Genomic DNA, 26,103 nt, shown 5'->3' on the forward strand with positions numbered 1-26,103 from the left:
TATCTCTTGTTAGATGTCTGATCACTGGGAGACTGCACCACGTCACATGATGCGCTTGGACATTCGTTCTTTGTTGCAGGATGCTGCTATTGAAGAGGTGAGTGTCACTCTATTTGAATGAAGTGGAGAATGTATGCATTTGTGTTTACATTGAAAATGTAAATTGCGGAAGAGAAGTTTGGTTATTATTTATTAAGTACCAGTAGTCTATTTAGCAATGTACAAACCAAATATGGTTAAGACTCACCCAGGCACAAGAACAACTTGAGGGATTTTACTGCTGCATTTGTGGAGACCATGCTCACACTTCTTAAGCGAAGAGTAGAAGCTATTTTGTCCTCCACTGACTGTTGACTATCAGTTAAAGAGTATCTTTACCTTCTCTGAAGAAACTCAGCATTCCTGCAGAATTGTTGCAGCTGTGTAACTTATTTAATTAGTGGGGTTATAAGTTTGAAAAATGTTGGGGGCTTCGCAAAATTCCATTGATTCCTCCAAGTCCTTGTTTTGGGAAGTCCAGAGACTCTGTCACAGAAAACAAATATCTGGATCCATACTATGTGTCTGGAGAGGAGTGCTTTGAGAGAAAAGCATGTTGCTCTCTGTGTACCAAGGGGAATTTACTTTGACATGCATTCTTGGCATTTTAGCTTTCTGTATTTCTGTAATCTTGTTAGATATTTTAGTAGGTCAAGAGATCTGGGACTACATTGGTGCACAGATCACGTACAGTTTGAGTGCAGCACAGCTGTATGCTGATGTCAGAGCAGCTTTCACAGTGGGCTTACAAATGCCTGAGCTGTGAAAGTATGAAAACAGAATTTATTCTTTTCAACTTGACAACTCAAGGTTCCTTACAAACCATGAGATCAACAATTCATTTTCCAGTCTACAAATACTAATGCTCTTGAAACTAGTAATCTCAAAAAGAGGAGCAAAAGCCTGAGCTCTCAGAAAGAGAGAGTATGAGCATAGATTTGGGATTTATTCTACTCTAATGTTGGCATCCAACTTCCATTAATGGCATGAGGAACTGCAGACCCATTGAGAGGGTTTTATATTCCTTGATGCATATGTGAACGTCAGCAAAGAGATGGGTCCCAAAAAGTAATCAGTTATATGGGCAAAGTTGAATATGTGCATAAATTATTTCTGTATGTGATAATATTCCTCTGTTTTTTTCAAGGTATCTGTCACTCTGGTATCTAAAGTACTCCAAAGTAAAGACTGAGTAGAGACATGTTGGCAGGTAGAGGGGGCATTTCCCTGCGGTATATAAATAGCAAGTTTGGGATCCTTTTAGAGACTTCAGGTTTTGACATGAATTTGTGTACAGTTTGTGTGTGTGTAAAATGAGAGAATATCTTACTATTACAGGCTCCAGTAACACAAAAGGATATCTGTGGTGGAGAAGGTCGTGACTTCCCCTCACCAAATTCCCCATTCTTTTCTGTGGCAAGAATGGAATCTGAAATGAAACCGTTTATGTAGGGAAGAAAGTGGAGTCTGTCTCAATATGTTGCACCAATATATTTGTCTGAATAAATCCTCTCATTCTGTTCTCTCTTTGTTGGAGTTTGGGGTCTACTCTGCACCCTTTGGATAAGCAAGTAATACTCAGAAGTCAAGCAATGCAGCATAATTCTGTGTGTGTGTTTTGGACTAGGTGGAGATGGAGGATTTTGATGCTAATATTGAAGATCAGAAAGAAGAATCCAAGAAAGATACAGCAGAGGAAGAAGAAAGCGAACTGGTAGGAGATACCTCACCCATCTCAAACAAAGTGTATTTTATTAAAATAACTAAAATGGAGTCTGTTATAAATCCCAAACCTCTGCAACTCCCAGGAGTGTAATGCTAATACATACATTGTTTGTGATTGGTTTCTTATGGATGTCTGAGAGGATTTTAGTACTAAATCTTGGTCTGTTTTTCTTAATTGATTTTAAAAAATCTATAACTATATTTACTATGAATAGGAATAGTATTCTCAACTGAGCATGGTACCATGCTCCAGGCACACATCTACAAGCTACAACCTCTGGAGCCTGCTTTTTGTAGACAATTCAGGTTTGAAACTTCTCAGGTGGAGAAGGGGAAAGCACATGTACTGTTACATATGGAATACCCTGTGTAAGTACAAAGACATGCAGAAACCCTGTGGTGGGAACAGAGTTTATTTAAGCTTAGCTTACTTAAACTTGCGCTTGTCTTACAAACTTTTCTTGACTAAAGTAGTGTCTGACACCACTTAATGCTGTACTTATCTCTTAGAAAGGTTTGGGAAGAAGCATGTCGTCTTTCCCAAAGTACATTCTCTTTGTTTGCTAATAATAGCTGATTACTCAGTCTTGAGGTGGGATATCATTCAGATAACTGAAACCTGGAGAGTGGGCTTTAAGCTTCGTTTTATTTGCTAAATATTTAAAAGGCCATGATGGCTTATTAAATAAATGTAACTTCTTGGAGCTGTATCAACTCAGTGCTTGATGAATTGTTCATGCCAAATCCTGGCTCCTACAACCAAAGAGCTAGATTGCAATTAAAAAAAAGGTAACAATGATTCTGAGAGACACCGAGACCTTTTTCCTGATGAAAGTTCACTATTCCTTAGGAATGGGGTCAGCGCTGATAGATTGTAGAAGAGAAAGGAAATATAAAAGTTAAAAAACTCTCCGCAGGCAGAGTAGAGATTAATAAACATTTTTTCTATTGATATGACTCATTTATTCTCTTTACTAAGTTATCCTTTGACAGAGAATAAGTCTGAATAAAGTGTGATCAGGAGTTCCAACTAAAGACACTTCACTGTTTGTAGGAACGTGGCTATTAACTTCCGACTGCCTGGAAATGGGCCATACCTAAAACAGATAGTAGTGTCTTTAGTTTTCTAGAGCACCCTGTATAAAAATATATATATCTATATAGATATATGTGTGTGTGTGTGTGTGTGTTTCTATTATGCAATACATATAACCACAGATTTGAGTTGCATAAATCAAGGAGAAAGCGGGGGGGTTGAAAATTGAGTAAATTATTAATTAAAAACAGTCCACATATAAATATGGCTTCCATTCAGAAACGCAAAAGAAAAAACAGCAAAGAGTTATCTACTACAGTTCATCTCTGCTACTCTCTGATGTGGCCAATGTCAGAGAGAGGCATGCCAGACTGATACAGAAAGGTGGAACAGTGCACTGTCTTTGACATCTGTTGTCTTTTTGAGAGCCGTTGGTGGGAGTTCTTGCATTCATTTTGTTACACTTCCATTTTGCCCTCGGAGAAGGAGGGGTCAGAAGCACCTACCAGCTGGCAAATGTCCCTGAGAGACTGTCTTGCACCAAAAGGTGACATCTGAATCTTGTCTTATACTAACTGAAGGAGGAGGATACAGTACAGATTCAGCACATAGAACACAGGGCATTTAATTCACATCATCATATAGGGTGACCAGCTGTCCCGATTTTATAGGGACAGTCCTGATATTTGGGGCTTTGTCTTATATAGGTGCCTATTACCCCCATCCCGATTTTTCACACTTGCTACCTGGTCACCCTACCATCATAGTCACTCATATGTTGATATATCAACTCTACTGGATTCTTTGTATTGTTAAAAAAAAACTTTCTTTTCTGTGCTTGATGGTATGAAGTATTGACATTTTAAATTCAGTGTTGTTGTCAGCATATTGGTAAAACTAGTGCAAATAGCACAGTGTTCCATAAAATGCAGTGTTCTAGTAGTAGATGAGCTTTTGAACAGGTTTTAATGCACAACTTACTAAAAATTTTGATGTAAATATACAAGTTCATTATAGTTAATAGTACAACACAGATGACTTAGTTCCTACTAAATACATACTTGATTTAAAAAACTACTTGCAAATTAAAATACATAATCTGTAGTAAACTAAAATCATTCTTAAAATGCTGAAACTACAACTGGATAAAAGTTAGAATTGTATAAGAACTTCGAAAGAGTCATGCTGTGGTGTATGTAAATACAATGTATGCAACAGCAGCATCTCTCTCTAGAATAATATACTCTAATCTAGTAGTTAGCCTGTATAGTGCCAGTATACCCTAGTATCTATAGAGAGCACCTATAAAGAGCGTAGAAATTGAGTTAGTGTAATAAAATTGATCTAAGGATTGGGGCTAACCTCTTGCTGAAACCTGTTTATAGGGATGCTTACCCCTCTCTAGAGAGAATAATACTTATAACAAGTTTCTCATACAATATGTTTCAATATGTTGGTTTTTTAATATGACTACATAGAAATCATTAAATAATATAACAATTTAAGCAGCTGAAACTGGAGTATATGAGAGATCATGGACAAATAGTATAATTAAATCCTCACTGAGCAAGCACTGTAAAATGGAAATATCATAAAAGAATAATCAAGTGGATCTTGCAGAATTTAAAATTTTGAGTCACATGGAATAAAGTAGCTGAATACTTTATTACATATAAAATGCATTCTTTCTGTTGTTGATACAGTAGTTGTATTTCTATGACAAGCAATGTTTGAACTATGATACATTTGCAGTTTTTCAATAAGCAACTTTTTTAATGTTTATATCTCATGATTCAACAAAATCTAACTCTAATTTAAACTAGTAAAACCTTTTTTATAAAAAAGGATTTACCATTTAATGTTAGAGTCCGTACTAAGTTGACTTTGCATACTAAATTTTAGTTTGTTCCTTTAATAGGAATATTCAGTGAAGTCTGGCTGTAGTGAATTGTTCTGGAAATACATTCTTAAGAGCATATGGCTAATGTCATTTTTTTTGCAGTTGTATTTGTAGTGCATTGAATATTCTCAACACCTGATAATTTATGTTACAAAACCTATGCCACTTCGGGCAATATAATGTTGTAACTTTGCACGCAGTTTCAGTACTATTACTATCTGTTAAATTTGTTCTGTGTTTGCAGAAGCAGCACTCTTGTAACAATGCAAAAGAGCCACTAAAAGCACTGAATATAAAGTGGATATAGAAGTTCTGAAGTGTCTAGTAACCTGGTTTCCCTTAGTTGCTAACTGTGAATTGCACTTTACCAAAAGAAATGTTTTAAGCTCCCATTATAATGCTTTTTCCAGTTCAAAAGTGATATGCGTGTGTGTGTGTCTCTAATCCTTCGAGCTTCTCTCTGTGTATGATTTAGGGTTACATTCCGAAAAGCAAATGGGAGATGGACACTTCTGAGGCAAAGCTAGGTGGGTATTTTTTTTCCCTGTTTTCTATAATTGGTATCTGATGGTATGTGCAGAACTTTAATTTGCTTATTTGTGCAGTTTTTCTTGCCAAAGACCAAATGGCTTGTGTATGTGATCTATGTCATAGATGTGTATGTGAATCTACAAGACATTTCTCTTCCATGTAAAATGTAGGTTCTCTTTTCTGCAATAGTAAAGGTAGAGATAGTCTAATGTTCCTAGCCATAGCTGTTTTATACACTTTGACATAGAGTACACATTTCCATACTGATGCTCATCCACCTGTTCAAGGGAAGTAGTTTGTTTGAAAAGAAAAAAAATGCAATATTTCATTCTTCCTCTGTATTGTAAATAGGCAACTGAATCCATTCACAATATACCACGTTCGTATTCGTGCTGCATACATTTTTTTCTTAAGTCTAAATTTTCAATTGAAAAAGTGTCTGTCTTGCAACATAGGTGTTGTGCTGGCTTAAGGAAAGGCTGGTGTACCCTACTGCTTGCATTTTCATTCAGTTTTACTAAGTCATCACAAAGGGGTTACAAACATAAATACTATACCATATCCTGCTTCTATTTTACGTGTACTTTTTTTGAGCCAACAGGAGAACATGGTTAATTTAATAATTAAGGAGAGACTGTTTTTCCTTAAGAGAAATATTTAGTAGGGAATAGTACTGGAGAGCCTTCCAAAACTGTCATGTGACCAGATATCACAAGCTCTGTACTCTGAACCTGGTTCTGAATGATCCAGTCATCATCACTTCCTTTCAAAGACCTAGATATAAAAATTACTGTCAGCTGTTCAAATGAAATTCCTTGAGAATTGTGGGACACTTTTCAGGGGATTCAGAATGGACCTTTCTGGAAAAGGAGATGATTTTAACTCCACTGCCAATCTCATTAACATTGCTGTGCTGCTAGATGTTATCTGTTATAACTGATATTTCCATCAAAATCAGCAAGAGAAATGCAGGCACAAGGCCAAGTGATGGAGCATGTGTGCATGCAAAGGAATTTCCATTAATATGCAACTTTTGAGCAACAATGTTTATTTCAGGAATGGTACTAAAACAGGATCTTTGAACCAACCTGGGTAAAAGGATCACTTTCAGTCACCTTTATGATAAAATAATAGATATCTGAAAGGGGATGTGTAGTGTAAATTTCAAAGAGCAAGTTCACTATATATAACTGCCTAACCCTCGGGACAGTGAGTCTGAGTATGTGATACATGCCTCTGTATTCTTGTTTTCAAATCCTAACGGCATCATAGAAATGGCACCAGAAGACCCTGTTTACATAAATGGCCCTTTGTCGCCTGCTGTTTGACTGCTTTGCTGCAGCATCTTTTCTGCTGCCACGTTCTCTTGATGAGCCATTGAAATCCTGATGGAACATCTAGACTTCTTGATACCTTCAGCACAGCTGGATGAGCCTTTTCTCAGTATCTGAGGTCTATCAAACAGCTAAGCAATTAAAGAAGAAACTCATTCCAAGGGTTATGTGCATTCTTGCTGTAGAGTTCACAACCCTGGTCTGTTGTTAAGCTTATTTCTTAGGGCTTGCCGTGATAATTTTTAAGAAATGTTGTTTTGGAAATCATAGCATAAAATAATCTGTGTGTTTAAAAAATTCAAAGCTGTTGGTTATTGTGTTATATTCCAAATAACTGTTGTTTTTCATTAAATGTGCATAAGAGGAATGGAAGTGTCCCATTACACACAACTAATATTTTTAAACACCTCCCAAAAAAATCCCTCAATTACACACATTTTACAAATATCAAATACTGAAGCCCAAAATATGTATGATACATAGAACAATTGAACTGTTTTAAATATATAGGATTCTTTGTGTGTAGCATCCCCAGCAAAACTGAGTATGGAGCAGAAACTAACAAAGTTTTTAAAATCTCCCCCTCCCCACATTGTTAAATCTCACTAATAAAAAATAGAAGCAAAATAATTGTTTTTATAATACGCTTTCCAGGTAATAAATCCAAATTATAAAAGTAATATAGGATCATCTCCACTTAACCCAAATATGTACAAATAAATGTAAAATAAACTGCAGGGTTAAACTCCTAACAAAATGACTCTGTTAGCCACTGATCTTGACATCAGCTGCACACATTTCTTGTAACTAGCTCTCATCAGGAACTCAGCTAACAGGACAACTGTATTCCACAGTCACCATGTCCTGTTGCTAAAGAGGTCTCACCCTGGAAACAGACTGAATCTATCCCTGTTGGGATATAAATAGCCCCTTCCCCAATAAGCCTAAATTCTACAAAAAGCTATAGAAAAAACAAAATTTACTAAAAACAAGTATCATATTGCTACAAAGAGCCCTAAATCCCATTGTTATGGATGCTGTTTCCTAGAAGGTTGCTCTATAAATTCAGGCATTGTCAGCCAAAACTGTGGTTAAGAAACCTTGCGTTTTGGGACTTAAAAGTGGTGATATCTGGTGCATCCTAGGATTTCCAGGGTAATGCTTAGTAAGTCATAGTTATTCCTAATAGTCTATTTCAGCAGTGACTGATTAGAACTGTATACTAAATGGTGTGTAAAGCTGTAATATAGATTTGTTATTCCAGATTTGGATTGTTTCCTGGCGAGATACTGGCCTGTTCAGCATGTTTTCACACAGTAGACAGACTTTTACAGAGGTGAAAGGGCTGAAAGGCAGAATCTTAAGCCAAATACATTTCTTTGATGTATTGGTTCACCCAAATCACTTGGCAGCCAGCTACAAATTCTGTTGTGTTTTCTATTTTTATTTATAAACATTGTTACAGGTAAAGTACAACAGAATTTTACTGGCTACAGTGTGTCATGGAGAATGTCTGAAATGTTGAGCTTTTGGCTGAACATGCTTGTGACAGTCACCAAGCACATGAAAATCTCCTTGCCTTAGAGTTCTTGCTTTGGTTAATATTTATTCTGGCAGGGATGGTACATTCCTCTTCTGAATACTGTGCCCCTGCATACTGCTGCCCATTTTTCATACATGTTCTGGGTACAACCCCAGCCACATTTCTGTTTAAAATGTATATCAATGCGCCCTTCTGTATTTGTGCAGCAAGTTCTTCCATTTACAGCTTACAGAAATCGGCTAATGCTTGTTGTCTTGATTGAGGTATAATTGCCTCTTTGAGTATATTATTTAAAAGTATGGTTTAATAGTGCAATGTTCAGACCTCACAGATGGGAAAACTACCTTCACAATATCTGAAGTATTATCTGCACTGTAAAACTTTATTCTAGGATGCTAATAACATTTCACTCAGGCCATTATGAGTTGTTGCATAAAAAATATGAAAATTATAACTTTTTTTGGAGGGGTGGCTAGTATTGAGAAACAAAAAGTTATTGGCTAATTTCAGGTGCTTTTATAATTAAAATAATTAAGGTGAGTTTTTAAGAAGTTTCACAGATTTTAAGGATCCTGCCATTTTGCTATTTTTAAAACTCTAAATGGTAGAATGATTAAAGTTTGAAAATTGGGTGCTAAATAACCATTTCTTTCCATAACTACCATCGCGGGCTCTATATTACAAAGTGAAACCTTGTCTCATAACAACAAACCCTTCTGAGTTGATCTGCCAAGGATCAGTGCAATAGGAGTTTGAGAATGCTTCAAGGAGTGTCTGCTCTGGGGGCACCTCTGGACATACCTTGAAGTACCATGGCATAGATGGCAGCGGATCTCCCTGGAAGGGCAGCCAACTTCAGACACAAAAGGAGATTAAATTTAAAAACATACTCTGTACTGAGATAAACGGAGTCCTTAAAAGAAGGATTATTCAAACTGACGGTGCAGTCCTTAATTCACCTTTTTACATTTGAGTGTTGCAAAACTTTAAGGTACCGATTTGCGACTTTTGTTATACACAGGTGAAGTGGGAGAATTAACTCTTTCATGCTGGTGATCAGATGTGCTTGCTACTTGCACTTAGCATCAGAAACTTCTGATTCGCAGTGGGAAAGTGTTGATATGACTGCCTTGTCACAGAGTTCCTCGACTTCTCCATTTGTCACAGTTTAAATGTGTGTGCTGCTCTCCTTTTCAATGCTGTTTATTCTGTAGACCCTTATAATAGCAGTGGTCTGTGTTGAGTAATTTGTGAATAATACTAGATGGGCTTGGAAGTACCTTTACTGTTGGACCAATACAAAGGAATTTCCCATGGCTAGAGTTTCTCTCGTGAAAGGAGATGGCATCTCTCTATGGAGCCGTAGTCACAAATTTGGCATATTTGACTTTGCATTGTTTCTTCTTTTATTCTATGTAACTATTAGCACTTCAGGAAAGCAGATACAGCTATTCTGTGCTGATTTTTAACTGTAGTGTCTTTGGGGAGGGAATTCAAAAATGCTTTGCTTGAACAGATGAAAGATTTGAATCTGTCCCAATTAAATGGGGCATAATGGATTCTTGAAAATTCTAGCATTAAATGAGGGAGGGATTACTTTATTGGTTTGTCGTGTGAAGTTTTACTGAAGTATGCACAAGTCACCATTTGTTTTTTTTTGTTCTCATGACTTCCAGTACTACTCTGCTCTTCGCTATTTTAAATAAAACAAAATTCATCTATGTACTGAAATTCTTTGGATGCACATTTTTAGACTGTCCTTTTCTGCTGCCCAGCAAATAGGTTGCTTTGTATTTGATTAGTTTCAGAGATCTCCTGTTGGCTAATTTAATAACATCAGTGACTTCTGAGCTAGTGTGTCATCACTGGCAATGGTTTACAGAGAACACCAAATAACTGTAAAAAGTCACTCTACATATACTTTAACGTGGCAGTGATTATAGAAATTGTTTAAAATATAGGGGCAACAAACTTACTACATGACATTATGAACCAGTGAGTAAACACCAATGGGAAAAAAAGGTAGTGGAATTATTTTTAGCTCTGTAAAGCCAGTTTCATATCTTCACACCTATTAGTCCTTAACCTTATGTACTTGGTCTCTTATGTACTTGGTCTCATTACCACTAGCAGTCTGCCTTGAATAAGTGGCCAAAAACAGGAAGTTCGTATAACTCGATAAATGTCATCTTGTTTCACCTCATCTCTCAGGCTGGTCACTCTGGTTCAGTAAGCAACAGAAGAAAAAAGTGACCTTTGGACAAACTTACTTCTTGAGCATTAATGTGTGTGAGACCTCTCACACTATGAATAATAGATTGAGTCTTTCTGCAGTCCCAGGATTTTGTGTTCAGTAGAAGCAGTTCTTCAAAAACTGCTTACTATACAGTCCTTAGTAGGTTTAACAGTTTGATGGACCCCAAGTTCCTGATATTGCATGTTATACCATGTTTGACACAGTATTATACCCAACACTTGGAAGAAAATGTGTGGCTTTAATATTGTGTTAAACTGCAGAATAGATGGGACTGTCATTCCACCAACAGCTTCCAGCAGCAGTGTTATGCCTGCTGAGCATGGACTCTGAATGATGTGAATTCCAGGAAGATACGTTTTCCTCCCTCATACAAACGGCAATACTGAGTGTTACTGACAAAATTAATATGAAAGATATATAAAAATTGGAAATGGGGGTGAGTCTTTAGAGTTGAAACAAACTAGAGATCATTCCACTCATCAACACAATCTGGATGTGCAAGTTCTGCTGCTGTGAAATACAGACTCATTCTTTTGAAAGTGTTCCCTCTCTCATCTTGTTTGTGTGCCTTTTTCACAAATTTTCTCCTTTAACGCTGAGGCTCTGTGTTTGTTCTCAGACAAGCTGGATGGCTTGCGGACAGGCACAAAGAGGAAACGTGATTGGGAAGCAATTGCCAGTAGGATGGAGGATTATCTTCAGCTTCCAGATGACTATGATACACGTGCTTCTGAACCTGGCAAGAAGAGGGTAATAAACTCCATTAGTGCTTAATAGCTCTAAAGGACTCATACAGCATTCTCTCTGTAGAACATAGTCTGCACCATTCATTCAGTTTGCCTGCATATAGGACCAGTGTGAAATCATTGTTTCATTTCATTGTCCCATTAGATGCCATGGCAGACTGTTCTTAAGAACATGGTCTTCCAAACACATACAGATTTGATACGATAAAGTGAGCCATTGAAGATAGTAAAGATTAACAGCATATGTCTCAGATTTTGAGAATTAGGAAAAAGATACACCATTCTTAAGGAAACGTTCTAAATAAAGATGCAGACTTTCTAGAGAAGCCATGGAGATGGGTATTCTGTGTATGGTGTATGTTTTGTGGGGGGCACAAAAGGTATAGTATATAATGCAGAAAAGAGGCTAGGAAGTTTGTACTGTGTGTTGTATATGAGAGAAGAGGAAAATAAAATGGGTTTTATGTATGTGACTTATGTTCTGTTAAAGTTAATTGATTTTTATGGTAGGCTTTGTAATAAGGGTAGTGAAGGAAACAGCATGTGTTCTTAAATTCAGGGCAGGTTCAGTTTGAGTGATTTTCTTTGGAAAAATAGCTTCTGTATAAATAAAAATTGATCCTTTATCATCCCTGAATGTGTGCTGCTGCTTGAAATACTTCTATGAATGGAAGGTAAAAATGCATGTCGACATATGAATGTACAAATTTGCATGAGCATCACTTAAAATAATAATCTACCATAAAATTAGATCTCTTAGAGTTAAGGTTACTTAATTACATTTCCTGTGAAGATAGTCATTAAAATCAAGGAAACTGATAGTAAAGTCATTTACAGCTATAGTCAACCAACTTGTGTCTTACTCCCCTAAGCACCAATAGAATATAGTCTGAGTCCTCAGCTCCACAACAAACTCCCTTTTAATTCCAACATACATTCAATAACCCAAACTCTAATCTCAGCAGGATTAAGCTATATTATTCCCTATAGATGTGTGTAATCATAGTGTCTATACTAATTGTGCATGGAAAAATTTGAGGTTGAAGTGCAGGTTTGTGCATTTCAGAGGGAATGGGAGGAATTGGTTGTGTACATAGTGGTTAGTTGTATGTTAAAATTGAAAGAGTTTGTCATGGAGCTGAAGAGTTTGTAATTGTGTTTGGGTGATAAGATGTAAATTGAGGTTGGTATGGATGTTAACACTGACCTTTCTAGTGATATCCTTAATTTTTAATGATCATGGTCATAGAAAATGCAATTGAGCAACCTTTAGTCTAAGCTAATTTTTGTGGAGAGCGTCTTTGATTTTTTAAAAGTGTAGGTAGATGGATGAGTAGGTTAAGTTTGGCCAGTGGATCTGGGAGGAGTGGGGGTATTACGGAGTTTTGGGCAGGAGGCTATGAAGGTGATTGGGGAGGACAACAGTGGGGTAGTTACTTGGAGGTTGTGGACCAGGAAGGGGTTTAGCAGGAGAATGATACTCAGTGTGAGTTTGTGCAGGGTGGCTAGAGGGAAAAATAAGTCTGGAGAAGAGGACCTGAGGTTTCTTCTGATGAATGTCTTATGGTTTAACAGACAGCTTTGTTCCAGGGGACCACTTGCTTACAAACAGTAAGAGATTTTCAGAGGTGAAGGGAGTTGAGGGGTGGAGCAAGGTTGGGTAGCAGCTCTCCCTGGTTCCATCCCCACCAGGGCCCCTACATCACTAAGTAGGGAAATACTCTTTACATTTATTAACCTTTTATTTTTATAAGTATAAACATTTATACAAAATTAGTGGTAATAGAAATAAATGTAAAAGTTATTTCCTTGTACATTGGGTTAGCAGAATGAGGACATTGAACTAAGTAGGTTGGGGAACTGGGCTAGTAAGTGAGGGGTGGGCATTGGGGGCCAAGGAGTCAGCAGAAATCAGGAGTGGAGGGCAGGATGGGGAAGAGATTTGTTCTTGAGGGTATGTCTGCACAGCAAAGAAAAACCCAAGGCTGGCCTGTGCCAGCTGACATGGGCTTGTGGGGCTCAGGCTATGGTACTATTTCATTGCTGTGTAGACTTCCGGGCTCAGGAGCTCTGGGACCCTCTCATCTTGCAGGGTTCTAGAGCCTGGGATCCAGCCCGAGCCTGGAAGTCTACACAGCAGTGAAACAGCCCCGCAGCCTGAGCCCTGCAAGCTCAGGTCAGCTGGCATGGGCTAGCTACAGGTGTCTAGTTTCTGTGTAGACACACCATGAGTTGCCTGCAGATACTGCTTCTCTAGCCTTGTCATCACTCTTCCTACCTTGTGTCCTGGTTACAACCTTCCCATTAGTTGCTTTTATGCCCTCTTTCCCCACACCCCAACCCCTCATTCCATATATGCACTTATGTGTGGGTGAGAAGGTGACTGCAGCGGTCTGAACAGATCCGAGATGAAGATTGTTAGTGACTTTAAGAAGCCGTAGAGGAGGAAGTAGCAGTTGTCAAGGTGGGATGGGACATAAATGCATGAATGAGCAACTTAGCACAGTGGTTGAGGTAGTGAAAAGGTTCATCCAGAAATGTGTCATAGAAGCCAAAGATAGAAAAGAACTATTGATTGTGACTCTCCTTCAGTCAGTGCAGGATTGTTCCCTACAGTATATCTTCTTGTACTTTGTCCAGTCTAGTTTTAAATGACTCCAGTATGTAATTAAGCTTACAAGGTAGATGCAGAGAAAGATTATAGTTATGAAAAAATTGTAGCTCAACATTGTGGTATCGTGTTCTCTGTGCCATTTCATTTGGGACCAGTAGAATACTGATTCGTGCACACTACGGTGGTGAACACTAAGAAGTAAGCCTATGTAATCCTTCCTTACAGAAGCACTGTTCTGTTCTGTGGCTTTCCTCCAGTTGCCATCAATCCTTCCACACAGAAGAATACTTTCCAGTGGTCTTCCTCTTGGTTCCTGTGAGCAGTAGGCATCCAGCCATACTCTTCCTCTAAGCCTTAGAATAAATGCAGCCACTATGCTCTGAATCACAGAATTATTAGTGTTAAAATGGAAAAGACTTAATCATCTAGTCCATCCCCCAGCCAGTGCAAGATTTTTCTCTACCCTGTGATATATTCAGAACATTCCCTTTTAAATGATGTAATTGGTGGAACATCCATTGCTTCCTTTGAGAGAATGATTTGGGTCTTCAATTTCAGAACCAAAATGGTTGAGTGCAGGTTAAGAATTTTCTTTGTACACTAGCCTGTGTGGGAAAGGCCTACTAGTGTTCCAGTGTTTATTCTTGAAGGGCTGTCCTACTGACATTGTGTTCTTCATAGGTGAGGTGGGCAGACCTAGAAGAAAAGAAGGATGCAGACAGGAAGAGGGCCATTGGTTTTGTGGTTGGACAAACGGATTGGGAAAAGATCACAGATGAAAGTGGTCATCTTGCTGAGAGAGCCCTCAACCGCACCAAATATATCTGAGACAATTATTATATGGAATTTTTGTATCTTTAAGGTAAGTGTTCCACCATTATACAAATTTAGTCTCACTGTTTTTTAAGAGTTGAGGATGAGATTAAAGCACACACATTGCTAGGGTTCTCCCTCCAGATATTCTTGTCTGGGGCCTTGAATGGTAGGTGGATTTGTCAGTTGTACACGTTCATTGGTGTATAATCTCCTGTGTGTAGCATCTCAAGATTGAAGGAAAAGGGGTATCAGCCTTCAAAATCTCTAAACATTGTCAGTAATAAGAGTGTAAGTGTTCATTATAAGGACAACCGGAATATATGTCAGCTGGATACCTAGTTATTCCAATTCCAGATTCTACATTATTGTATTTGAATTCTGACCATTTTTAGTGATACATTTCTCAGTGTAACAGACTTTTCTTTTCTTTACAGGCCATTTACTTTGAGGAGAACTGAACCCAGCGTGGCATGAGCATCCTGCATGGATCATGTCACTACCATCTTCACAGATTATTTTTGTTTCTTTTGTTGTTTTAGTTTCTGAAAGTTCCTTGAAATATTGGCACATGATAACCAGTGTCCCCAAAAGACATACAATTCCGCTGCACCTAAGCGAGAGTTTTCATTTTAATATTTTTTGGAGGGGAGGGAGGGTCAGTAGTTTTAGCTGCTATGCGTGGGGTAGGGTGGAAAAATTAGGCAGAGAATGTTTCCTCCACTGTATTGTAACAGAATGTCTGTATCACCTTTGCTTTGTGGCCATTCTCGTTTTATACTGTACGTACCTTGTAGCTTATTGTACTAGGAAGCAGAACAATAAACTTTCACTATAAACCCAGTGAGTTTGGTGGGCCATACAGCATGGGCCTTTCTCTTGGTGTTTGTTTTACCTTTTAAATGTGGTCTGTCTTCACGTGTTGACAGAATGTTCAAAATCGCCGTCATCTGGAAGAGGCATCATGCTTCTGTTTGAGTGCATGTCTTACCTGGGGACTCCAGGAGCCACCTGCTCTCCTCTTTGTAGCCAGCTTATTTTTTTAGGTCTTGGCTCTTGTTGGCCTACAGAATTTTACATCTTCTCTGTCATCTTGCAGGGCAGCTGTTCTTTGAAGTGTTTTCTGGATTGTTAGTTTCTCAGCTGTTTTAAATTTCAATTGCTACCTGTGGGTTTGAATTTAATTCTGGAGTACTGAAATACTCCAGGTAGTAATGTGGAGTGTGAAAAAAGTTCCTTTATTGCTGAGTTTGAAATTAAACCAAGTAATGGAAAATTGTGAATGTGGGAAGCCCTCTCAAGGGGAGCCCAGAAAGTCCCTGTGGTCACAATAGGTCAGGTGGTCTATTTGACTCCACATCAATGCATGTTCATTCCCCTCACAAAATTTAATTTCACTTAAAAGAAGTAATGAAGACTTTCAGATCATGAGCTAAAGGATACCTCAGTCTGGCCAAGAAATGGGCTTCACCTGATGTAAAAGATAGATTAAATAATTGTCCACTTTGAGAACAATAGAGTAGGGGCTTTATGTACATTATCATTTGTCTCACCACTGATGGACAGAGTTACAGATTTGCTAATGAGCAAGTTGAATAGATCATTTTTGTTCTTTCAGGGTTTCCAAACCAAAGGCTTACGTTAAGACTTGTATGGAAAGAGAAGGTGCTAGATTATCTGAAAAATGTCTTAGTTGATGGTGAATTATTTGAAATTGCTGTTCTGCACACTTTGAAGAAAGTGAAATTCTAAAAGCATCTTCTGTGCTCCCTGTTGCTCTGCTGAGTGATTACATTGCAAATTGCTTCTACGTTTATTAACCAATCAAGACTGGTGAGGGCATTGTTTGGTACATTAAATTAGAGCCATTGTTTGTAATATTGAATGGTTTTTGTTTGCCATTCTAATACATTTCTGTTTACTTGACATTTCTCAGCCTGATTCATTGTGTGTGATTGAAAGCTTTTCTCAGGGTGAACAACAGACTGTCTGAATTTATGACCTGAATGAATGTTTACATATAGAAAAATTAAGCTCCTTGAATGTAATGCTTTTACACCAGAAGGTAACAAATGTAGATTTGTGTGTACACATCCCATAATACAGCAGTATTTACTTTCTGTTTTTAAATGTTGCAAAGTACTGTCTTTGAATTCTCACAAAGTTGGCATTGCACAAAGCAGTAATTGCCAGGAACTCCGGGAAATCAGAGGGCTTTTGTGTCCTTGTGGCGATCAGTCAAGGCTTGTCTCAAAGGAGTTGCTTTCTCATTCCTCAGCATAGTGGCTACCAGAAAGATTCTGAGGCTACCAACTGGAGTCTGTCCATTACAAATCTGGACCGCTGATGGTATTTCCTGAACCCATTTTCACTTCCTGTGCCATTTTGATGGGTTAGTTTTATATCCAGACGCTAAGAGCTGATGTTTTCATTATAACCTTCAGAATCAGTCTGAATCAAGTTCTAACACTTTTCTTTCCAGGAGAAATAATTCTTCTGGAGCGTGCAAGAGTCATAGAAACAGAGAGTGGCAGAGGGGATCACAGTGTCTCCTCTGTTCTCATGCAGTTTGTAGCAGAACTGAGCAGCCAGCACTCAAGGAGGCCATGCTGTTTTTGTTCCCTTGGTCTGCATGCAAGGAAGGAGAAACAGACACAGAACACGTGAGGGGTTACACTTGTTACCAGTCAGATGTGACAAGAGATATGGCAAATGACAATTAACTGGAAGGGCAGTGCAAATTGAGTATCATGTTTACATTATGAAAAAGTTCTGTTGCAAGTGTTTGCCAATATCCTCAAAATACGGTGAATTTTTTTCTGTCACGTTGATGTTTGTTCTTTACAGGTACTATAATGCATCCACGTCTACAGTAATTTTATGATCTTTGCCATCTGTGTTGCAGCATGGTGGTGGTGAGTATGAGCACCCAGCAGATCAGAATGGGGCAGATTGTTGGGAAGTGGCTCAGGAAGAAAGTATTATATCTGCGTAATATCAGAGCATCAATCTCCACCATGTTCCATGCACTCCAGTCCTTCAAAGAATGAAGTAATCCAGCACTTTGAACTGCTCATCAGCACTGCTGGCAGAGTTACAAATAGCTGGATTGTCACATCCTTGGTCCATGCCCAGAGAATGGTGATGGTGATTGATTCAGAGCACTCAGCTGTGGAATATGACAAAGTTGGATCCTCTTTGCTGTCCTATCCAGTATCCACAGGCAGCTTCTGGGACTTAGACCCCACGCTGACACTGCGCTCATACAGCATTGGGAATAAAAAATGCCTCCTACAATCTGTGGTTAACTAGGAGAATGCACCCCATTCTCTCAGATTATGACCTGGCTATGATCATAAATGGCTTTAACTCCAGATTGTACTGTGCAATGCAAAGTACCAGTGGTTTTCAACCTTTTTTCATTTGCAGTCCCCTAAAAAATTTCAAATGGAGGCGCAGAGCCCTTTGGAAATCTTAAACATAGTCTGCAGACCCCCATGGATCCATGGACCACAGGTTGATAAACACTGTTCTATAGTAATGACAACCTTTTGCGGACTCCTTAGACATAGTTTGTGGACTCCCAGGGGCCCAAAGACCACAGGTTGAAAACCACTGCAATATACCATGGTTTGAAAACATTATTTTTAAAAATGAAGCAACTGGTGCAGAATGCAGCACCCACCTCTTCAGCAAGATTGATGGCTTAAGAGCATTTCATCCCTGTTTTTCACTTGCTTCACTGCTTCGCTAAAGACTGTCGCACCTTCTTGGCCTTCAGTCACTCTTAACATCTCTGCTCTTCAAGAACAATGAAACTGTCTGTCCTGAGGATAAGACTCATGCTTTTCCACAAAGCAGTTCACAATCAATTAGCATTTTCAAAGGGCTAAAAAATGTTTTACTTAATCTGCACCTCACAGATAAGATGGATGCTGAGGAAACAGTTTGTCGTAAGTCATCTTGTATGCTTTTACTCTAGAAATCTTCAGTAAACCATGGGGTTATGGCTACGGTGTAAAAAACCTGAATAGAAAAGAATCCTGTACCAACTTTGTTGCTGTGGTTGTTTGTTTTTTCACTTAGGTGTTGAGACTAGCTAATCGGTGTTAGTGGTATCTCACATTATTAGTTCCCTGCAATTACAAGAGAAAAATTACATCTTAGTTCTTCATATCTCTTCCTCTGTGATTTGGTTTGGCATTCATTGGATTTGCTTCAATCAGCTATCTGAATCCTATCCATCAATGAATAATTTGCTCCTTGCCTGTCAGTTGCTGCACTACACATCGCTGTTTTTACATGTTTGTAAAGGTGTTGTGTTAAATATTTTCTGAGGCCTTTTGAAATCTCTGTGCAGACATTTGGAATCACTGGAGAAGGTTTCAGATTCTGTTGGAGGACTGATCTAAAAGATGATTATCTCTGTTATAATGACACAGTGAAAGGGTCCATCTATTCCACTACATCCTGTCTTCAACTGTGACCAATACCAGATGTCTCAGAAGAAGGTGCAAGAAGCCTCAAAGTGGGCATTTATGGACCATAACAGTTTTTTCCAACCCCTGCTCCTCTCAGTTTAGTGATTGCCATATGCTGAGAAGCATGAGGGTTTATATCTTTCCCAAACTTCATTTTTGTTAATCATCTTTAATTGTAACTGTAGATGTTTTCATTATTCATATAAATGTCCCGTCCTTTTTTGAATCTGGCAGAACTCTCAATTTCAATGATATCTTGTGGCAAAGAGTTCGATGGGCTACTTGTCTGTTATGTAAAGCAATATTGCATTATTCAAGAAGCTCAGTGTAGTTCTTTCTTACTCCAGTTTGTGGGCGTATCAATACGATGGGTAGCAAATTTGAGCAGAGAAGTAACAGATTGTTCCTTGTTCCCATTTTGATATATGTTGTGTGTTGTGCACTGAAAGTGCTCAGTGCTGTACAGAATCCAGATGAAAATGCCGTTTCTGCCCTATGATGCTTGAAGTCTAAAAATATAATTGAAATGCAGCCTCTTGCAATGTGGTTCTTTGCAGTGAAGATCATCACTACATACAAGTTCCAGTCAGCAAAGAAAAGTCTTCTTGAACTGAAACTTCAAAATGTACTTATTAATTTTTCTGGCAAAAATTGCTAATAGATATTTAAGGACTAGAGCAGATCAGATCTTCACATGTCCCTTTCTAAAGATACTTCTGCAGCACAGGAGCCCATAGCATCATACTATGGCATTGATGCTCTGTTAAGATGGAATCACCAATATCACTTCCTCTGACATTGGGGTTTACCTTGTATTTTTCCCATCCATGTACTCGCCAAGCCTGTGACCCTAACCAGATGAAATCTCTGCTAATAGGGGTGCAGACCTATACTTGCTATTCACTGCTTGAACACTTTTTGGACTTCAGCACCACTGGAACACTCATTCCAAGTCTTCAATAAGGAATGACATAATCCAGCCCTTTGAACAACTCGTTGCCACTAATATGAGTTTGTAATTTCTGGCAGAAATACAAAAAATAATTCTCTTAATGCAGCTGCCCCGGTGGTAACAGCATTTTATCTCCTCAAAGAGCGATTCCCAGTTAACAGAAGACACCATTTTAATAATAATGCTACTGTCCAGGGAACTACAGAAGCAGTGATGCTTCTGGGCAGATCACAGAGCTTGGAAAAACCACTGTTGACTTGGAATAGGAACTGATTCTACTTTCTGCTCAAAATTGACAGCTGTCAAGTTCCTGACAAGGCAGCCCAGCATATGTAGGTGGTATGGGGGGTCTAAACTAAAATTTGCAAGCTCCAGTGAGGATTGTGTCATTCACTATACCTGGGATTCAAAGTGGAAGCAACACCCAGAAGGGTCATCTTGTGCAGAATGTGATGGCCCACATCCTCAGCAAGTCAGACACCAAAGAATACATCATTCTTATGCTCTCCTTCCTCCATTGGCTCCCCAGTTTGCCTCTGATGTTAATGATTGGTCCTCAATTTGAGAGCCATCAGTAGTCGTCCTGGGACCAACACGACTACAGTATCACCGTATATCTCCTTTCATCATCATTCAAGACAATTTTCAATAGTCTGGGACAATGCAATTGACAAAACCCAAGACAAGTGTGAGGGCCAGAGATAAAGTGTACTCAGTTGAGGGAGCTCATCTGTGGAGTTGAGCTATTAGTGGAGATTAGATTAAGCCAATTTTTGACCATGTTTGGTTAATTGCACAAAACCCACCTGTTGCTAAAGCTTTCCCACCAGAAATAGAGAAAAAAGTAGAGCTTGCTAGAACTGGAAAGTGTGAAGAGCAGAAATCTTTATGAATTCCATTCAGGACACCACTATGAAGTTCTAGTTTTTAGCACTCCTCGCTAATTTTGTCAGGAGACTAGAGTAAGAATAATTTTCTGTTCTTCAAGTGCTTGCTCATGTCAACACGATTCTAGGTGTGTGCGTTCCCACGTGCACAGTTGTTGGAGATTTCTGCCTTAGCGGTATCCATAGGGTCAGCTGTGGCGTCCCCTTGAATGCCACGCTCATGCGTCAGTATATTAGGTGCCACTGACCCTACGCCTTCTCAGTTCCTTCTGACTGCCCGTGACAGTTGGTTAGAGCCCCTCTTCTTGCAGATCGCAAGAGCATTAGCAGTTCTTTATAGCCTTTTGTTCTCTTATCTGTACATAGTTGTAAAGTAGTTTGTAAGTAGTTAGTTAGCTTTTAATATAGTTTGGTTAGTGTACTTAGAGTCCCAGAGCGGGGTACGCCCCGCTCAACATGCACAAGGCCATGCCTATCAGTGATCCCCATGATACTTGCCTGAAGTGCCTGGGGGAATCCCACAGAAAAGACAAGTGTCGGATTTGTAAAAACTTCTGACTTCGAACGCACAAGTGCGTCGGAGCCCTCCACTATGGACCCCATGCCGAGTATTTGTGCTTCGGTGCGGAGCGCACAGCTGGCACCATTCCCCTTCGCCGGTGCCGAAGAAGTGGCAAAAGAAGAGGAGCCCCTCGGCACCAGACAAGAGGACTTCGGGCAAAGGACCTATGTCAGGCCTTGCACCCACTTTGGGGCTACACAGGGATCCGCCCCCAGCCCCAGGAAGCAACAGGGGTCCCCGGCCTCTTCCAGGGCCATTAGTGCCCAAGGTGGTCCTGGTGGCCAAAGACCAAATGAGCCTACAGGCAACGCACCAGGTGGCGGACTTGGCTAAGACCCCGGCACCTAAGGGCAAGCCATTCATGGTGCAGCCTCAGAGGATGGTGGAGCACCCCTGCTCACCGGACCATAGGTGCAGATCCCCATCTCCACGACCTCGGATCCCGGCACCGTATCCTGGGTCTCCAGCCAGAAGACCCAGGTCCTCGACACATTTTCCGCCTACTAGGCATGGGACTCCGAAGTCGAGGCATCTGTCTCTATATCACCAGTACCGGTGAGCTTCTGGCTGCAGGTCCCCTAGGCTTTGGTCACCCTCCCTCAGGCGGTCTCCTGGACGTCGGTCCCCGCCCAGGAGGGGCTGTTCACCATCACAGCAGTGGTCCCCTCCGATCCCGTTTCTACAGCAGGCATCATTACTCGCCCTCGCCTAGCTGGTTGCTCACCAGAGTCAGCAGGCGGACTCAGGCCTTGATGGCTCCACCGTGGTCGCCAGAAGGACAGTGGTCCAACTTGGACCAAGAGTTCAGTCCTTCACATTGAAGGCCGATTCACCACTGATGTAGAAGACCGGTGCAGCACCCACCACGGTTATATCACAGCAAGGGCAGTGGCCCTCCCAGTGGCCATACTGGAATCCGTGGGGTGTGCCTGTGGATGCCGGTCCCCTACCACCCCTATCTGGCAGTCTCCGATAAACTGGCCATGGCACCACAGTCAGAGCACAGTGCTGAATCCGTTGCAGGGGCAGCACATTGGACCCCGGTGACCAGGGGCCCCTCCCTGGAGAAGGAAGGGGAACAAGTTCCTCCACAGGCGGTGCAATCATAGTCGTCATCCCTGGACGAGGTGGTGGCCGGGCCATTGCATACAAACAGTCCCCATGATGACATTAAGGAACACCAGGCCCTCCTTACAAGGGTGCCTGAGAACCTGAACTTACCAATAGGAAAGAGGTCATGGAGGAGGCCAATGACCTCTTCAGTGTTATTTCGGCTGCCACCCCGTCCAGGTCACGTTGCCCGTTCATCCATGGGTTCTCAAGATTGCCAAGTCACTGTGGCAAATGCCCTCTTCTATTCCACCGACTTCCAAGAAAGCAGAAAAGAGAGATGTCCCTACGAAAGGTTTTGAATACCTGTACACAGTCTCCCGCACCGGCATCCCTGGCTGTGTCGAAAGGGACAGACAGTACCACGTTAGTGACACCCCCAAAAATAAAGATGCCAAAAGACTTGATTTATTTGACAGAAAGGTTTATTCGTCAGCCGGTGTTCAGCTTAGGGTGTCAGATCACCAGGCATCATTGGGCAGATATTCGACGAGTCCCACAGGTTGAAATTATAAATTCAAGGAGGTTCTCCCACCGAATCATGCCCAGGAATTTGCTGCGCTGGTGGACGAAGGCATGGCGGTGGCCAGGGGAGTCCTTCAGATGGCCTGGGACACTACTGACTCGGCGGCCAGGGTGGTCACATCTGCGGTGGAAATGAGACGCAGCTCATTTTTGCAGACCTCTCAGTTGTCCCAAGAGATGCAGGCCACTATTCAGGACCTCCCGTTTGAGGGGACGGTGCTCTTCTCCAAGCTCACAGAAATGAGGCTACAAAGCCTTAAAGACTCTCGAGCCACCCTCCAGTCCTTGTGCCTTCACACCCCTCAGCAGGCCAGGAAGCTGTTCTGCCTTCCACCTCCTCCTCCTCCTCCTCCGCACTCTAGGTCCTGGGGAACTACAGGAGGAAAGACAAGGACAAGAGGCCTAAACGGAAATATCCTTCATCTTCCCATTCAGCTGCACAACCTGACCCTCACAGAAACCAGGGAGGCCAGAAACAGTCATTTTTAAGGGTGTGCCCTGGGACAATGCCTCAGTCAATATGCTGGATCCATCTCTCTCTTTCCTCCTCTGCTCTTTCCAGTTAGCCTGGTCCTGTATCACCTCGAACCGTTGGGTGATGGACATGATTTCATCGGGCTATACCCTGCAGTTTGTAGCCGGCCCTCCCTTCCACCCCCCTTCCCTGTCCCTCTTCAGGGACCCTTCTCACGAGCAATTGCTGATCCAGGAGGTTGAAAACCTCCTGTGCCTGGGGGCAGTGGAAAAGGTCCCTTGGGACATTGCGGGAAAAGGATTCTACTCCGGTTATTCCCTAATCCCAAAAGCAAAAGGAGGCCTCAGACCCATCTTGGACCTGTGTCGTCTCAACAAGTCTCTCAAGAAGTTGAAGTTTCGCATGGTCTCCCTGGCCTCCATCATCCCCTCCCTGGGTCTGGGAGACTGGTATGCTCCCCTCGATTTAAAGGACACATACTGTCATATTTCCATTTTCCTGGGGCACCTGCACTTCCTCCATTTCATGTTGGGCCAGCACCATTTCTAGTTCATGGTGATGCCCTTTGGTCTCTCGTCGGACCTGAGAATGTTCACAAAGTGTATAGAGCCAGTGGCCGCTTGCCTGCGACGTTGAGGAGTCCGAATTTACCTGTCCTTTGACAGCTGGTTCATAAAGGGCCAGTCCTGAGATCAGGTGCGGAGGCATCTTGATCTGGCCTGTGCCACCTGTTGCTATCTGGGGCTGGTAATAAACGAGAAAGTCAAACTTCACCCCAGTGCAATGTATAGAATTTATCAGGGCGGTCCTCAACTCCACTTAGGCCAGGTTCTTCCTCCCCGAGACTCAGTTCCAAGCCATAGTGGACCTCATTTCGTGTGTGCGAACCCACCCTCTCACCACCACCCACACATGCCTGGAAATTGTTGGGTCACATGGCAGCATGCACTTACATGGTCCAGCACATGCAGCTCCTCCTCAAGCCCCTGCAGGCATGGCTGGCGTCAGTCTATGCCCTGAACCAGCACATCATGGACCAGGTGGTCAGGATTCCTGACAATGTTCTGTCATCGCTCATGTGGTGGCAGGATCCCACATCGGTGCTGGAAGGGTCCCCTTTGTGGCTCCATCCCTGTTGACAACTCTCTTCTCAGATGCCTCGGACCTAGGGTGGGGAGCCCATCTGGACACACTCAGCATTCAAGGTTGTTGATCCAGTCACAATCGCTCCCTGCATATCAGCATCAGGGAGCTCAGAGTGGTTTGCTTGGCCTGCCAAACCTTCCTGCCTCCATTGCATGGCATGGTGGTGCAGGTCCTAACGGACAATATGATGACAGTCTTCTATATCAACAGACAGGGAAGAGCCAGGTCATCTGTCCTCTGCCAGGAAGCTCTCCAACTCTGGAACTTCTGTCTGCAGTATGATATCCATCTCGTAGCCGCTTACCTCCGTGGGGCCAAGCATGCCTGGGAAGATTGCCTCAGTAGGTCCTTCTTGTCTTGCCACATGTGGTCCCTCCATCCAGATGTGCTCAGCTTATCTTCTGCAAGTGGGGGACTCCACGAGTGGACCTGTTCATGTCCAGGGAACAGGAAATGCCACATTTTTTGCTCCCTGTCGGACGCCTTTCTGCTTAAGTGGTCGGGAGCTCTGATGTAAGCCTTCCCTCTGGTGCCATTATGTCCAGGGTCCTTGTGAAGATCAAGCGGGACAGGGTGATTCTCATAGTGCCAGCTTGGTCGTGCCAGCCCTGATTCAGCACGTTGCTGGACCTCTCGTTGGCCACTCCATTACAGCTACTGCTCTGGCCAGATCTGCTATCCTAGAACCACGCCAGTCTTTTGCATCCGAACCTGCAGGCAGTACACCTGATGGCTTGGCTGCATGGTTAAATGAGCAAGAGCAGCAGTTCTTGGCTGATGTCCAACGGGTCCTGTTGTGCAGTAGAAAACACTTCACCAGAGCAACCCACCTAGCAGTGATCCTGGACTACCTTGAGGCAGTTGATCCTGGACTACCTTCTACATCTCAAACTCCAAGTCCTGTGCCTTTCATCTATCCAGGTCCCTTTGGCAGCCATCTTGGCCTTCCATCCGCCATTCGTGGGCTGGTCAGTTTTCACCGAGGACATGATGGCCAGGTTCCTCAAGCACCTCTACCCGCACATCAGGGACCCCGTCCCACGGTGGGACCTGAATCTGGTGCTGTCGCGGCTCACGGGTCCCCGCTTCGAACCTGTGGCTTCCTGCTCTCTCCTTCTCCTGTCCTGGAAGGTGTCTTAGAGTGTAGGGTGCTCACCTTAGAACTGTCCTATATGGTCTTATACAAGGACAAGGTCCAGCTAAGACCACACCCAGCCTTCCTGCCCGAGATGGTCTCCCAATTTCATACGAGCCAGGACATTTTCGTACCTGTGTTTTTCCCAAAGCTGCATAAATCGGAGGAGCAGCATAGGCTACGTTCCCTAGACGTCAGGAGGGCATTAGCCTTCTACACTGAGAGGACCAAGCCATTCCGCAAGTCGACGCAATTGTTTGTCGCAGTGGCTGACAGGATGAAAGGCTGCTTG

General features: G+C 41.6%; 1 protein-coding gene across 3 annotated transcripts in view; it reads left to right on the top strand.

Moving 5' to 3' along the window:
* Positions 1-26,103, top strand: part of YLPM1 (YLP motif containing 1) — a 94,593-nt gene that overhangs the window by 44,214 nt on the left and 24,276 nt on the right. The window contains exons 16-21 of one of the 3 annotated variants that reach the window (XM_048852226.2): positions 14-97; positions 1,667-1,753; positions 5,176-5,227; positions 10,985-11,115; positions 14,407-14,587; positions 14,976-15,381. In XM_048852226.2, the coding sequence (XP_048708183.2) occupies positions 14-97; positions 1,667-1,753; positions 5,176-5,227; positions 10,985-11,115; positions 14,407-14,553 (501 nt within the window). In that variant the 3' untranslated portion in view covers positions 14,554-14,587; positions 14,976-15,381. Of the gene's footprint in view, positions 1-13; positions 98-1,666; positions 1,754-5,175; positions 5,228-10,984; positions 11,116-14,406; positions 14,588-14,975; positions 15,382-26,103 lie in introns of those variants that run through there. The other 2 variants (XM_048852228.2, XM_048852229.2) reach the window with 2 other exon arrangements.

This window comes from Caretta caretta, chromosome 6 (assembly GCF_965140235.1).
Source record: "Caretta caretta isolate rCarCar2 chromosome 6, rCarCar1.hap1, whole genome shotgun sequence".
NCBI classification, from domain to species: Eukaryota; Metazoa; Chordata; order Testudines; family Cheloniidae; genus Caretta; species Caretta caretta.